The sequence below is a fragment of the Colobus angolensis genome, unplaced genomic scaffold (genome assembly GCF_000951035.1).
Source record: "Colobus angolensis palliatus isolate OR3802 unplaced genomic scaffold, Cang.pa_1.0 Scaffold215, whole genome shotgun sequence".
Classification (NCBI taxonomy): domain Eukaryota; kingdom Metazoa; phylum Chordata; class Mammalia; order Primates; family Cercopithecidae; genus Colobus; species Colobus angolensis.
In genome coordinates, this window is record NW_012115322.1 from 471,089 (window position 1) to 486,246 (window position 15,158).

General features: G+C 39.7%; 1 protein-coding gene across 1 annotated transcript in view; it reads right to left on the minus strand.

The window, feature by feature from the left end:
• FMNL2 (formin-like 2) overlaps positions 1–15,158 on the minus strand; it is a 130,400-nt gene that overhangs the window by 69,307 nt on the left and 45,935 nt on the right. Inside the window, exons 6-7 of the mRNA XM_011943043.1 lie at positions 5,415–5,523; positions 1,979–2,055 (exon numbers count right to left, since the gene is read on the minus strand). Coding sequence (XP_011798433.1) covers positions 1,979–2,055; positions 5,415–5,523 — 186 coding nt within the window. The remainder of the gene's footprint in view (positions 1–1,978; positions 2,056–5,414; positions 5,524–15,158) is intronic.

Below are 15,158 nucleotides of genomic sequence, written 5' to 3' on the forward strand. Positions count from 1 at the left end.
TAATCAAAGTACATTTTTAAACCTTTACTGACTTCTAAATATGGGATTTGTCTAAGACAGCAAATTTGGAAGGCACATTTACCAAAACTATAAATTACTCACTAATGAAAACTAGTTCTGAGAAGAATAATCTCTTAGACCTATCATCAGGTGACTCAGTACAATATAGGTGAAAAATGTTTACTGGTACACTAAAAACAAAGGGAATAGGAATATGCTGAAAAACAAACTATTGATTAAGTATTTTCTCTGATTTTAGAGACAGTGGTAGAACAGTTGCAAAAAAAAAAAGTTCAAAATCAACTGAAATTCATGTTCTACATTTCAAATCTGCTCACTCAGGAATGGATCCATAAATCTCCCACGAAAATAAAAGTTTCTGTCCTTTCTTTTTCCTGTGCAGGAGATCCGGAAGGAGCTGGATTACAGCTTTACTAACACAAGAATATTTTCTTTGACTCAAGAAAACAAAACTCCATCTGAAATATTTTTGGAAGGAGAACATAGAGATACACTCTAAGTTTTCAAATTCAATGTCAAGAAAGAAACAGCATTGTTTCTTCAATCATAAGACCACTTAAGTATTTCATTTTTTTTTCTGGAATAACAACTATCACCAATCTCTAAACAAAGACTGTTCTGATATTCCACAATGTCAATTGTCTTTTAAAAAATAATGTCTTCCCTGTAGTAGAAGGCAGAGACACAGAAGCATGGCTACTTAGGATTCTAGTAAATGAAGGAAAGAATCGCAAAGTCATAAAAGGTTTAATCAGGGGAAGTTTGAAAGAATAATATTCAGTAAAGAGGACTTTATAGTTTGCATTGCATTTTCCAAATGAGAAATGGCTAATTTATAATCAGATCTTTGGATTAACAGTTTTCAGATATTCTGTCTACAGAGAGGTATCGGATGAAAGGGAATTGCACATTTGAAGTACAGAATACTTTACCAGAATGGAAAGCACATTAAAATAACTAAAACTGATGAAGACTGGGTTTTAGGGCTAATGTGTGATGTGAATTATATCTGCTGCTAGCCTTTACAGGTGGTGAATATGAACAAAATTCATATCTGCATGTACAAATTTATTTATTTATTTATTTATTTATTTAGAGATAGGTGGTGAATATGAACAAAATTCATATCTGCATGTACAAATTTATTTTATTTATTTATTTATTTATAGATAGATAGATAGATAGATAGATAGATAGATAGATAGATAGATAGATAGATAGATAGATAGATAGTCTTGCCCTGTCGCCCAGGCTGGAGTGCAGTGGCGCGATCTTGGCTAACTGCAACCTCCACCTCCCGGGTTCAAGCCATTCTCCTGCCTCAGGCTCCTAGGTAGCTGGGATTACAGGCATGTGCCACCATGCCTGGCTAATTTTTTGTATTTTTAGTAGAGATGGGGTTTCACCACGTTAGCCAGGCTGGTCTCAAACTCCTGACTTCAGGTGATCCGCCTGCCTCAACCTCCCAAAGTGCTGAGATTACAGGTATGAGCCACTGTGGCTGGCCACTACAATTATTTTTCTATTTTTGTTCAGTAACTAAAGCTACATATGAAAAGTTACCAAGCGAAGAGTAGACAAAGGATGGCGGTTTTAGCTGGCTTTCAGCAGTAACTGATGTTGATAAATCTTTATCAAGACTCTCCTGGTCCCCAAGTCCCGGCAACCTGATCCTCGCCAAATTTAGCAGCAAGGATGCTGGGAACCAGGCCTCAAAAGAACAAAAGCTTGAGGAGAATGGTGGAGGGCTAGAATTGTCACCAATTGCTCAACTCTGGCCCATGTAAGAACGTAACTTGGCTCAAAGGAAAAATTCTACACAGCCAAAGAGTTTATAGCCAATCTTACTTCAGAGATTAACACTTGAAAGTTTCCAAAGTTAAACTTGGTTAAGTGTTGACCAGCTCTCTGTTTTCCCTAGATAGATTTAGACTTGCATACTACAAAAGAAGCTTACCTGGGATTCTTGTTGTTCAAGCTGAGTGCAATCTCATTGACAGCGTGTGGATGAGACATGACCATGTTGAAACCATACTAAAATTAACATGGAATAAAAAGAAACACAAAGCATTGGGAGACAAGTTAGGGAACTGTCAGTATTGATTTAAAACCAAAAACCTTAAGTATCTACTTAATGAAACTTACACAATCATAAATGCACTTATGTCTCTAGTACATCACGGTCAAAGCATATTTCTCTATTAAAAATTTCAAGAATGCCAGCTGCAATAATTTGTGCCTCCAGTCCCAGCTTGAGCCAGGACAACCAGACCCATCTCTCCAAAAAAAAAAAAAAATTTCGGCAATGATGCTATTATCAAAAGATCATCTTCCTATTCTTTATGATCTACATGTTTCTCTTTATTAAAATGATGAAAAGGCTCTAGCCCAGTGATTCTTAACCTTGGCTGCTCCTTAAACTCACCTGGAAGACTAAACAAAACATTTACTCTGAATTTCAATTACAGCGAGCTGGCACCTGAGTTTTTTAAGCTTCCAGGGTGACTCCACAGTATACAATAGATATAACATACAAAATGTATGTTAACAGACTATTTATGCTATCGGTGAGGCCTCCAGTTATACACAGATTTTTGACTACACCAGGGATCAGTGCCCCTCAGACCCCACAAAGTTCAAGGGTCAACTATATTCTTTCTCCTCAAAACTTACTCTCAGCTCATGATCTTATTTCCTCTTATACTAAGAAAATACAAGCAATCAGAAAAAACATCTAGAAGCTTCTATACCACATCAATCTACCCACACAGATCTGTGGCTTACCTCCTCACCTCCTATTAAAGAGGAACTCTTCTGTGCTCCAAACTAAGGCCAACCCTTCCCATGAGTCCTTCCTCCATCCCATTCCCTCTCATTTGCTCATGAACATGGTATGTTCCAGAAATTCCTCCATTCCCCCTTATTTTTCCCTCTCTATGGACTCATTGCCATTAGCATAAAAACATGATGCAAATTCTCTTAAGCAACAATAAAAACCTCTCTTGATACCACAACCTGTGTTCAGCCACTGCCTCTCATTTCTCTGCTATTCTTTACAGCAAAACTCCTCCAGACACTCAGTATAAATCCTCACTTCCTGCTCATTCTTGAAACCACTCCAATCAAGCATTTCACCCCCACCATCCCAATGAACTGTCTGCCAAGATCACCAAAGACCTACACTTTGCTGAAGCCAATGGCCAATCCTCACTCCACATTTTACTTGACTTAGCAGCATCTAACAGAGCTGAATACTCCTTTCTCCTTGAAACATGTCCTTCACTTGGCTCCTAACTCCTTGGCTATTTTTCAGGCTCTCTAGCCAGCTTTTCTTCATCTCTCTGACATTTAAACAGAGAGTCCTAGAGTTCATACTTTGGACTTCTCTACTTCTCAGTCTACCCCTACTGATCTCATTCACCCTCCTGGCTTCCTATGCCATTTATATGCTAATTACTATCTCCAGCCCAGACCACTGCCTTGAAATCCAGACTGGCATATCCAACCACCCACCTAAGATCACTATTTGAATGTCTAAGGGACATCTCAAAGTTAAAATTCCCGAAACAGAATTCCTAACGATCTCCCTCAAATCCATCTATCCTGCAGTCTTCCCATCTTTTAGATGGCAACTCTATCTCACAGGTGCCCAAGACAAAAATCCTGGTGGCAGCCTCTACTCCTCGCCTTCTCCCTCATACCTAATGCTATTGCCTTTAGCATCAAAATAAAACCAGAATCAGATCACCTCTCATCATCTCCACTCCTATGATCCTAGTTCATATGACCATCAAAGCTCACCTAAATGACTGCTGAGGGCCTCCTAAATGGTCTACTCCCTCTTGCCTTTGCCTGGCCAAGGTCAAACCTAAACACAAAAGCCAGAGTAGTCTCATGTTAAATTCAAGTGTCAGATTATGTCCTTATAACCATTCAATAGCTTTCCTCTCATAGTGAAGTCAATGCCCTCTCAGCAGCCTCTAAAGTTCTACATAATCAAACAGATGACACCTGACTTCATCTTCTATTGTTCTCCCTCTTACTCATTCTGATCCTGCCAAGCCTCCTTTCTGTGACTTGGGCAAACCAGACATTCCTGCCTCTGTGTCTCTGCACTTGCCCTTCTCTCTGCCTAGAATCTTCTTTCCCTAATATCCCTCCCTTTGCTTCCTCATTCAAGTTTTACTAGATGTTACCCTCTCAGTGATCCTTCCCTGGCAGGCCTATTTAAAACTCACATATATTTTCAGCAGTTCCTATTTCCTATTTTTTCTACAGTACTTAATAATGGTTCTCTGGGTTCAAAGCCTTCCTGGGTCCAAATCCTGACCCCGCTACTTACTAACTATGTGCCTTAAGGGAAATTACTAAACTTCTCTGTGTCCCAGCTTCATCAGTAAAATGTGGAGAAAAATATTATTGATCTCACAGGGCTATTTACATGACTTAAGAGGTTTAAAAGCACTAGACCTGAAAAGTGTACCACGTAAGCATTAGCTTTCATTTCATCATTATTATCTGGAACATACACATTTTACCAATTTATTTGTTGGTCATCTGTCTCCCCTCCCTGGAAAGTAAGTTCCTTGGGCTACATATTTATTCGGTGCTATATTCTCAGTGCCTATGTGGAACAGGGGCTGTCTGGCAAAGCTCACAAAAGTACTGAAAGAATAAATGCATGTTTCCCTTCTTAAATTCAACGTAGCACCTTAGTGGGGTCAACCTGCATCACAATTACCCGAAGGAAGAATCTGTAGTTGCAACAATCTTCCAGGTGCTTCTTATAAAGATTAGGAACCACTGAGTCCAATTGCCAATAATTGTAACTTCTCGCCTGTTCGCCATATAAACCTTTGAGAACCACTGTGTCTATCCACCCCTGGTGTTCTAGAGTTGTTTCATTATTACCCGCAACAGCAGCTTATTCAATCTTTAATGGTCACAAACATTCACCAAGCAATCTAGTAAGTTTATCACTACAGGAGGAAAACACCTTTCCTTTAAATACATCGCAAATTATATATATTTATTAAAATATGAGGGCAATAAATTAAATCTTGAGCATTAGGATGAACCAGGCCTTTCTTTTTTAATAGAATCTCATTAAATCCTGGCATTTACTTCAAATAGAAATAATACAAAGAAACCAACGAGAACAAAATCTGAGTCTGTTTTTGTTTGTTGTTTGGTTTTTCTTCTTTTTTAAAAAAATTTCAACAGCTTTAGGGGTACAAGTAGCTTCTGGTAACACGGATAAATTGCATGATGATGAAGTCTGGGCTTTTATTTTACCCATCACCCAAGTAGTGTACATTGCACCCAGCAGTGATTTCTGAGTCTGATTAATTCCGGTTTTTTTTTTTTTGAAAGAACCAGAAGCTCCAACATACCTGATAATTCATGATGGCACGTAAACACATGATACAGACATGTACATCATCTTTCTTACTCACTAATCTTGAATTTTTCAGAGTTCTTCTGCTTGGCAAGGTATTATATCTACAAACAAAAAGAGAAACTTCTATAAGACAATAGGTTACTTTCTTAGCATAGGCACATGCACTTAACAGACACTACTCTTTACCAGTACCAAAACAAGGATTGTAGGTTAAAACCACCACCAAATGGCAACGGTAAGATTGATTTCAACCTCTAAAATACAGCTTTATAATGTGTCACTTTGCCATAAGCCCATCTTGGGTATGCTTGTTAAGACACTCAGAGACTAGTACAACTTTAAAAAATAACCACACAGCCACTGTGACCCAAGCATATATCATCTTCTTAATCTACATCTGAAGTTCTTCCCCTTCCTCTAGCGTTCTTATTTTAACCTCAGTCTTATATTTCTTTAATGGAATCGCTTGTTAAGTACGTGACTGTTTATTAGAAAGAGTTTTCATTTTTAGTTGATAGCAATAGCTTCCAGTGTAAAACAAAGTAATCTAAGATTAAGTTTTAAAAAGAAAGAGTAATTTCAATGGAATCAACTGCCTTTTGTAATTTAACAATATAATTTAATTGTTACAAACAAACAATATAATTTAATATTCATATGCAGCAATGATCGAGAAGATACACTGACTAACGAAAACCAGTCTCTACGGAAAATGGGAGAGGTTATTCTCTACAGTGCCATATTTCTGCATCGCTTCGAAATATTAATGCATTTTCATTATTCCAGCAAGTAGATCAACCTTACACATTTATTTGTTTGTTTCTTTTTTTTTTTTTTTTTGGAGACAGAGTCTCACTCTGTCACCAGGCTGGCGTGCAGTGGCACAATCTCAGCTCACTGCACCCTCCACCTCCCGAGTTCAAGCGATTCTCCTGCCTCAGCCTCTGTAGTCCCTGTAGCTGGGACTATAGATGAGCGCCACCATGCCCTGCTAATTTTTGTATTTTTAGTAGAGACGGGGTTTCACCATGTTGGCCAGGATGCTCTTGATCTCTTGATCTCGTGATCCACCCACCTTGGCCTCCCTAAGTGCTGGGGTTACAGGCGCGAGCCACCGCGCCCAGCCTTATTTGTGTTTCTTAAGAGGTGTAATGTAGCACATTCTTTCTTTTAATTTATTGATCCAGTTCTTGATCTATATTGCAACAGTCTCTTTCTAAGAAGCCAAAATGTCCCTGTCATTATTTTCTGGAGTGTAGAAAGCAACAAAATTAATTAGAATAATATTCTGCTTCCCAAACATTAACACAAAGGGCTTCTATTTGTTGCAGTAGATAGCTAATCTCAAATATATTTTTCTGGATCAACATTTAAAATATATTTAATATGACATATCACATATATACTTATTAACATTTAAGGACTTTAGAAAATACACAATATATAAATGTCAATAAAAACAATGAGAAACTTGTTTATTAGTTATATTCTATGCTCAAAAACAATAGAGCTAAACTTTTTTCTAAAATGTATGGTATTTGGTTTAAAAATTATTTTCTCCAATTGTTTGTTTATATAAAAACAGAGTAGTAACAAAAGGTAGTATCTGAACTTGTATGTCTAAAATAATAACATATAAATGTAAAAACCACCATCACGGCCAATAACAGCAACAACAAAATCATAGCACTGATAGCTGAAGAGCTATGGTATCATTTACTCCAATCCTTTCTTGATACAGTTAAGAAAACGGAAGCCCAGAGACATTACATCTACGTGGCAAATAAGAGATGAGATGAGACCAGGCAAAACCACAAGTCTCCTCACTGTGATTTAGGACAGTCACTTTCTATCAGTTGCTCATCATCAACCTGACTCATCAACAATCTGCTGGGTGATCATGCGAAAAGCTACCGCCTACAGCTGTCTGTGCTGGCTAGTTCCTTATCAAATGTTCACATCCTGTCATCCTGGCAGTGTTTCCTGCTTCAGTCCTAGATAGGTGTCATTTCTCACCCTGAATAATTATTTCACCACGTAGAATTAAGTCTTAGTTTGTCAAAAACAGCAGCATATAGGCATCTCTTATAGAATACAGTGGCCAATACTTTGGTAAGCAAGTTTCTCTTTTTAAATCTTTATTCTATATATCACACTTATTAGGAAAGTGAGGATATTTTTTGACTTAACAGGAAATTTTGCTCTATATTTTTGAAACATTTTAAAAAGGATTTCCTCTCATTAAATAAATGCACCCTGAGAAATGTCATAATTCTTTTCCTCTGAAAATATACTTTCAAAGGACTCAACTTAGGATGATCTTAAACATAGAAGACTAGATTTTAGGGACTATGCCATGGGTTAGCATGTACATTAATCAATTCTTCATCACACACATTTTATGGAATCTGACTAACTGGATATTTGGTTTCTTTGCTTTAATTACCATGTGAGCAAATGACTACTTTAAAAAAAAAAAAAAAAAAAAAAACCGGTTTTGAATTCAGCTCCAATGCATGATGTTGATACCATGTATTTTTTGGAGACAAGGGTCTCACTTTGTCACCCAGACTGAAGTGCAGTAGCATGATCACAGCTCCCTGCAGCCTCAAACTCCTGGGCTCAAGAGACAATGCCCAGCTAATTTAAAAAAAAAATTTTTTTTTTTTTTAGAGACAGGGTCTTGCTCTGTTGCCCAGGTGGGTATCGAATTCCTGGCTTCCCAAAGTGCTGAGATTACAAGCATGAGCCACTGCGTCTGGCAGAAGCTCACACTATCTAATAACCACTTCCCTGAGATGGCTTTACTGACCCTAAAACAGCAACAGAATTAGGACTTACAAGTTATTGGCCACTTTACCACAACAAGAACACCTAGACAAGGTAAGCAATCTAGAGGAAATGGCCTCTGGTTCTTGCCATCAGCCACAGGAAATCAAACCAAATCTCTCTTTTAAGCCCCAAAGTTGTCTTTAGTAAGTACCTATTGTTTATGCTAAACATTACTGAGATGGTCTAGGTTCAGGTCTGCCTTAAGAGAGAGGGCTAACTAGATAAGCGGATCATCACGTTCTTCCTCAATCACCCTGTAGGATATCTCCTAGAAGACCTTTAAGCAAATTTGCAGATTTCTGTGATGAAGCCAAATCCCCCCACAATACACAGGACTGAAGAACCAAATATCATTAGAAAAATTCAGTTTTGAAAATCTTACTATCTGGTGTTGTAAATGTCTACCTAGATGTCAATAAGACTGAATTCGGTGATGAACAGTTTCCACAGGAAAAAAGATGAGGCTAACTGATTAGTGCCCCAAAACTTAAATATATGAGTCACACTGATTCACTTAAGTAAGGTTTAAAAAAAAAAACCACAGAAGTATTCCGTTACCAAATAACATTCAAACTGCTCAAATGAAACTAGTTCTAACTATATAATAATGTATGTACATGATGCTGTTGCATAATCATCTTAACACAAATAAATCAATTCAAAATACTATCATGGAAAGAGAGGATAAGGCAGCCTGCATCCGGTCCTTTGCCACAGCCCTCTAGGCTAAACTTTCTTCGTTTTCCAAACACTGATCACCCTAGTTTACCTATTTGAATAAACTTTCTACAAAGGCCTGAGCTTTGCAGGGATTAAGCCAGTGACTCAGTATGAGGCATAAGTACCTCCGTGGTAAACTAACACCCTTGGCATGTGTTCTGCCACAGAAGTACATAAAGTGAAACCAGTTACTATAGTATTTTCTTCCTGAAGCTATTATGAAACTTCACACAATTTGAGCAGAGCCATATTGGAGAGTGTCCCTCCAATTCACTGTGTACTCTTCAAAAGCTCCAGTGAGAGGCAGCATCAGTTTCTCCACGGACTCCCATGGATAATTGGGGCACATGAGCTTTATTTAGTCCTGTCCCATGTAATACATCTTGCATGATCCCAGACTCTGTCAACAGCTAATGGTGCATGTTCCCTAAACCGAAATTTGACATCAGTTTCAGCAGCAATGTACTACTCCCCTGGGCCCTCCTCTCCATCAGTAGTTCTCAAATCTCAGAGGAGGGAGAGGCAGGAGAGGAGAAGGAAGAAGAGGAGGAGGGAGAGGTGCTTTGAAGATACTCCAACTCCATCCTGCCCCTGCCAGAGGCTGCCAGGCTGCTGGTTTTCACTATGATTGCAGCTACTGGTTTTCAAGGCTACTGTGGAACTGGAGAGGGAGGGATGGGAATAAGAACAAGTTAAAATGCCACAAACCTTCCTGCTCTGAGAATCAGTCCCTTTTCTTGAATAGATGCTCCCCGGGTTACTGCAAGACTTTAATTTCTAAAGTTCTGAAAAAGTTTATTCCAGTAATTTTGCCAGTTTTCTTATCACTGTTATGGATGAGAACATTTTCAGAGGGCCTTAATTCAACCATTTCACCAGCCTTCCATAACAGACATTTAGAGACTATATCCTGTCCAACCTATTCATCCTGAAGCGTAACTTTCAAGTTGATGGGAACCAGTCTAAGAAGGTGCTGGAACAATCAGGTCTCTCTGGTGACTTGGGGGAGGTTCTCTGAGATGTGAGGATTGGAAAGGACTCCCTCAGATTCCAAAGAGAAAAACAGGAAATGAAATATGGAGAAGTTGTGACCCACTTCCTGGACCACTGAGGCTGATTATCTAAATGCCATCCTGATAGCCTTTCTTCTCCCAGGCTGGCAAGCCTTTGGGGCCCTGGATGTCTGTACACAAAAGAAGGTCTTCCCTGAGGCAGAAAATAGCTGAGTCTAATTTTTGGAGCTCCTGCCATTTGTAGAAAAATACAATGGGGAAGGGATATCTAGGGCTGATTTTGTAGGGAAACTAACAGCACCAAATTTCCCAGGCCCTCTTCTACATCAACTTACAGAGCTGCCTGCTAATTTTCCGCAGAACTAAAACTCTAAATGTTACCCTAGCATTCAAAGATGAGATTCTGTCTTGGAAGAGTTGCCAGGTAGATTTCACAAAGCTCTGTGAATGCAGAAAGAAGCAGATTATAGATTACAAAACTGACTTAAGATCATAACCAAACAAATTACTCCAAACCCTTGTATTAGTGTTATGCATATCTCAGCAGGTACCAATAGTTATACGTACATAAAATATTAATAAAAGAAAAAGTTGTAAGTCAATGCTAGTATGAGTGGTAGACATTAAAAAACTAAGCAATTTTACAAAAAAAAATTTTTTTTTGAGACAGAGTCTCACTCTGTTGCCCAAGCTGGAGCACAATGACGCGATCTTGGCTCACTGCAACCTCTGTCTCCTGGGTTCAACCAATTCTCCTGCCTCAGCCTTCCAAGTAGCTGAGATTACAGGCATGTGCCACCACGCCCAGCTAATTTTTTTGTAGTTTTAGTAGAGACGGGATTTCACTATGTTGGCCAGGCTGGTCTTGAACTCCTGGCCCCAAGTGAGCTGCCTGCCTTGGCCTCCCAAAGTGCTGGGATTACAGATGTGAGCCACCACACCCAGCCGCAAGTATCTTTTTTTTTTTTTTTTTCTTTTTTTTTTTTTTTTTTTTTTTCTCTGTTTTTTAAAAATTTTTTTTTTTTTTTTTTTTTTTTTTTTTTTTTTTTTTTTTTTTGAGACAGGGTCTCACTTTGTCACCTAGGCTGAAGTGCAGTGGCATGATCTCGGCACATTGCAGCCTGGACCGCCCATGTTCAAGTGATCCTCCTGCCTCAGGCCCCCAAGAAGCTAAGACCACAGGCGGCGCCACCACGTCCGGCTAAGCAAATATTTTTTAAGAAACCTACACAGAACATTTCCTATTTAGTACTAAGGTGACAATTGCACCCAGCCACCTACTTAATGCTCAACAATGAATCTATCAAGGAACACAAATGAAACACTTCAACCTGCACAGCACCAGCAGCAGGCACTATAGGGAAAGAAGCTATTTTTGTTAGTGAGCTCCAACCACCAAGTGAAACCTGAATTTTTGACAGGAGGGCAAAAAGAAAGCAAGGCCAGCAAAGAAAACCCAGAGAAGCAGCTCTCATGGATCTGCCGAACCACAGATCAGGAATTTCTCTTGCCAGACACCTGTTCATAGGCTGAATTACATATAAAGCTAGTTAGTGTTCTGGTTAAAGTCATGTTTTGCTGACCTTAAACCATTACTCATCACAAAAGAGTCAAAAGGAGCGGGGGAGAGCTATGAAATTTTGAGCTAGTCCTTCATGTTTAAAAATATAAAGTAGTACATTCTTAAAAATAATAACAATGGGTGGTAAACGTAAGTACTAAGTGGTGTGTCTATGAAAATTCTTGGGAGTGGAGGAGAAAGACCTCTACTCATAAGCTAAAAAGCTAGAAGAAATCAAACACTGGATTTACTCAGAGATTTATATCTGTAATGATATGGTTTGGCTATGTCTGTACCCAAATCACACTCTGAATCGTAGTTCCTGTAACCCCCATGTGTCATGGGAGGGACCGACTAGGAGGTAATTGAATCCTGGGGGTGGTTACCTCCATGCTGTTCTCATGATACTGAGTTCTCATGAGATCTGATGGTTTCATAAGAGGCATTTCTCCCTTTGCTCAGTACTTCTTGTTGTCGCCATGTGAAGGACATCTTTGCTTCCCCTTCCACTAGGATTGTAAGTTTCCTGAGGCCTCCAGAGCCATGCTGAGATGTGAGTCAATTAAACTTCTTTCCTTTATAAATTACCTGGTCTCGGGTATGTCCTTATGGCAGCGTGAGAACAGGCTAATACAAGTAAAGTATCAAGCACTTAGAAAACACCAAAATGGGCCAGGTGCCGTGGTTCTCGCCTATAATCCCAGCACTTTGGGAAGCCAAGAGTTCAAGACCACCCTGGCCAACATGGTGAAACCCCACTCTACTAAAAATACAAAAATTAGCTGGGTGTGGTAGTGAGCACTTATAATCCTAGCTACTTCGGAGGGTGAGGCAAGAGAATTGCTTGAACCTGGGAGGCGGAGGTTGCAGTGAGCTGAGATCACGCCACTACATCCCAGCCTGGGTGACACAGTGAGACTCCGTCTCAAAAAAAAAAAAAAAACCCACCAAAATGGAAGCCGTTGCTCACCCAGTAATATCCTGAAGTAACTGTGATCACCCATCTATTGTCTCAACAATATATACATATTTCTAGACATTTAGACTTATTCTAGTATGTGAGTTGTGTACATGTCTGTCTTTCTCCCTGAGCTTCAATACCCAGACTGCATAATACCGCAGAACCCTGAAAGAATGTTTCCTGAATTGAACTAATCAGGCTTTCCGGGAGTCTAGCAAGAAGGTTTTCCACAAGCCTTCTATGGAGCTTCCATGCCAACATTTGTAAGATTCATAATATCTAAGCCCTAATGGGAACAAGTAAAAGAAAAGGTGTATTTTCTCTGTTACAAAAAGCATTTTTGTAAGCAAAATGCAGTCTGTCACACTATTCAGATCTCAAACTAATATCTACCTATAAATAAAGAATAGTATAGAACTCCCTTGGAAGCTGATGTAAGGATTCAACCCACTGAAATGCAATACCAATGAGGTATGTTACAGAATTTGGCAGAATTGTACCAGTCTTTTATGGTTCCAAGGTCTGGGCTAATAGAACTTTAACCAAGAGTTGGGGTTTTAGATTTCCTCTTTCTTACCCTTCAGACATGACATCACTTGGGCATATTTTTTCTATCAATTAAACTCATAAAATATACGATGCTAAAAAAAGGAGCCAGGCATTTTTCTGACTGTCTCTACAGCCAAAAGAAATAGAGCTGAAACAGTCGAATCCAGATAATTCAAAGGAGAGGAAGAGGGATCAAGAAGAGGCAGAGGGAAAGAAAAAAGTAAACAAAAATCCTCGTGAACTTTTTTTTTTTTTTTGAGAAGGAGTCTCGCTCTGTCGCCCAGGCTGGAGTGCAGTGGCCGGATCTCAGCTCACTGCAAGCTCCGCCCCCTGGGTTCACGCCATTCTCCTGCCTCAGCCTCCCGAGTAGCTGGGACTACAGGCGCCCGCCACCATGCCCGGCTAATATTTTGTATTTTTAGTAGAGACGGGGTTTCACTGTGTTAGCCAGGATGGTCTCAATCTCCTGACCTTGTGATCCGCCCACCTCGGCCTCCCTAAGTGCTGGGATTACAGGCGTGAGCCACAGCGCCCGGCCCCTCATGAACTTTTAAATCAGGCACTGAAATGCTGTCTATATGTCCCATTAGAGGACCAGATAAGAGCTAGCTCAGAGCGTCTAATCAAAGGTTTCAGTGCATACTTTTTGAACGGAGCAAATGAAAGGGGAGGCTGGCGACCCATCATGTGAATGGAGAGTCATTATTAGCCTGCTTTTTCTGATTTTTCATTATATTATATTTGTCAAAGGCATTTGCTACTGGGGGACTAATTAATCAGGACATAGCCCCATGTAAAATGTGTCCAAGGAAACCATCTCACTCCTGTGACCTTTAAATGGATCTATTTCTATGTTCTTCCCATATTATCCCCTTTTCCAAAACCTACAAAATCACTGCCAATGAGCTGCAGTGATGATCTCACAGACTAACCTTCAGAATAGTACAGAAACTGGCTCTAACGACTTGCAGCCAGGCTCATCTCTTCATTGTCTCCTAAAGGAAGCATGCAGTCTTACCACTGAACCTTGCTCAGACCACTCTCCTGACTTCTCCCTTTTCCCAGCCACTCCTCCAGGTCTTACTCATTGTTGTTTCACATCCACACCAAGTCTCATGAATCACTCCCTAGGTTCTGCTGTTTACTCTCACCTCCACATTTCCGTATTGTTAGAGTTCGTTACACTCACACGACATTTCACATATATGCTCATGTACACAAGCATGTGTACACACAAACATATGTATACTTAAGTCCCTTGTCAGCCACAAATCATATACAAATATATTATTTAATATATCTGTCTCCTCAATCCTCGGCAAGGCACCCTTTACATACTAAGTCCATAATCAATCTTGCCCATGAAGGCACTGGACCACAGCTATAAGAATTTGCTGAGGCCTCTTCAGTGTTTCCTCCAGTCCTTGATGAGCCACTTCAATTCAAATCCTGCCTCCTTCACTTACTGTTCCACCCAAGGCAAGTTGTTTAACTACTACTTCAGGCCCCAGTTTCCTCACAGTGGTAGTAACGGCAGCAGTCTCACAGAGGCAGTACATTGTGATCAGCAAATCCCCTGAGGCCCTTAGTACAGTGGCTGCCACACAGCGGACATTTAAGGAAAGTCTTTCTCACCAATAAAAATTACATCAATGCTACCTATATCTTTGTACTACTGAAAAATACTTGTAAGAATTACTTCTATGAAAACCATCGCCAGGAATGGGATTGCAGTGTTAAAAATACATAAACAAGGACCTACATTTGAATTCTTCATCTCTTCATGTAAATCCACTAAGTACACTAGTGGCAAATATTCGGGTAAGGGCTATTCACGAAATGCCATTCCATTAAAGTAATTATCTTGCCTAGGCATGGTGGCTCACGCCTGTAATCCCAGCACTTTGAGAAGCTGAGCAGGAGGACTGTTTGAGACCAGGAGTTTGAGAGAGGCCTGGGCAACATAGTGAGACCATATCTCCACAGAAAAAATTAAAAATTAGCCAGGCATGGTGGCACACACCTGTAGGCCCAGCTACTTGGGTTGCCGAAGGGGGAAGATTTCTTTTTTTTTTTTTTTTTTTTTTGAGACGGAGTCTC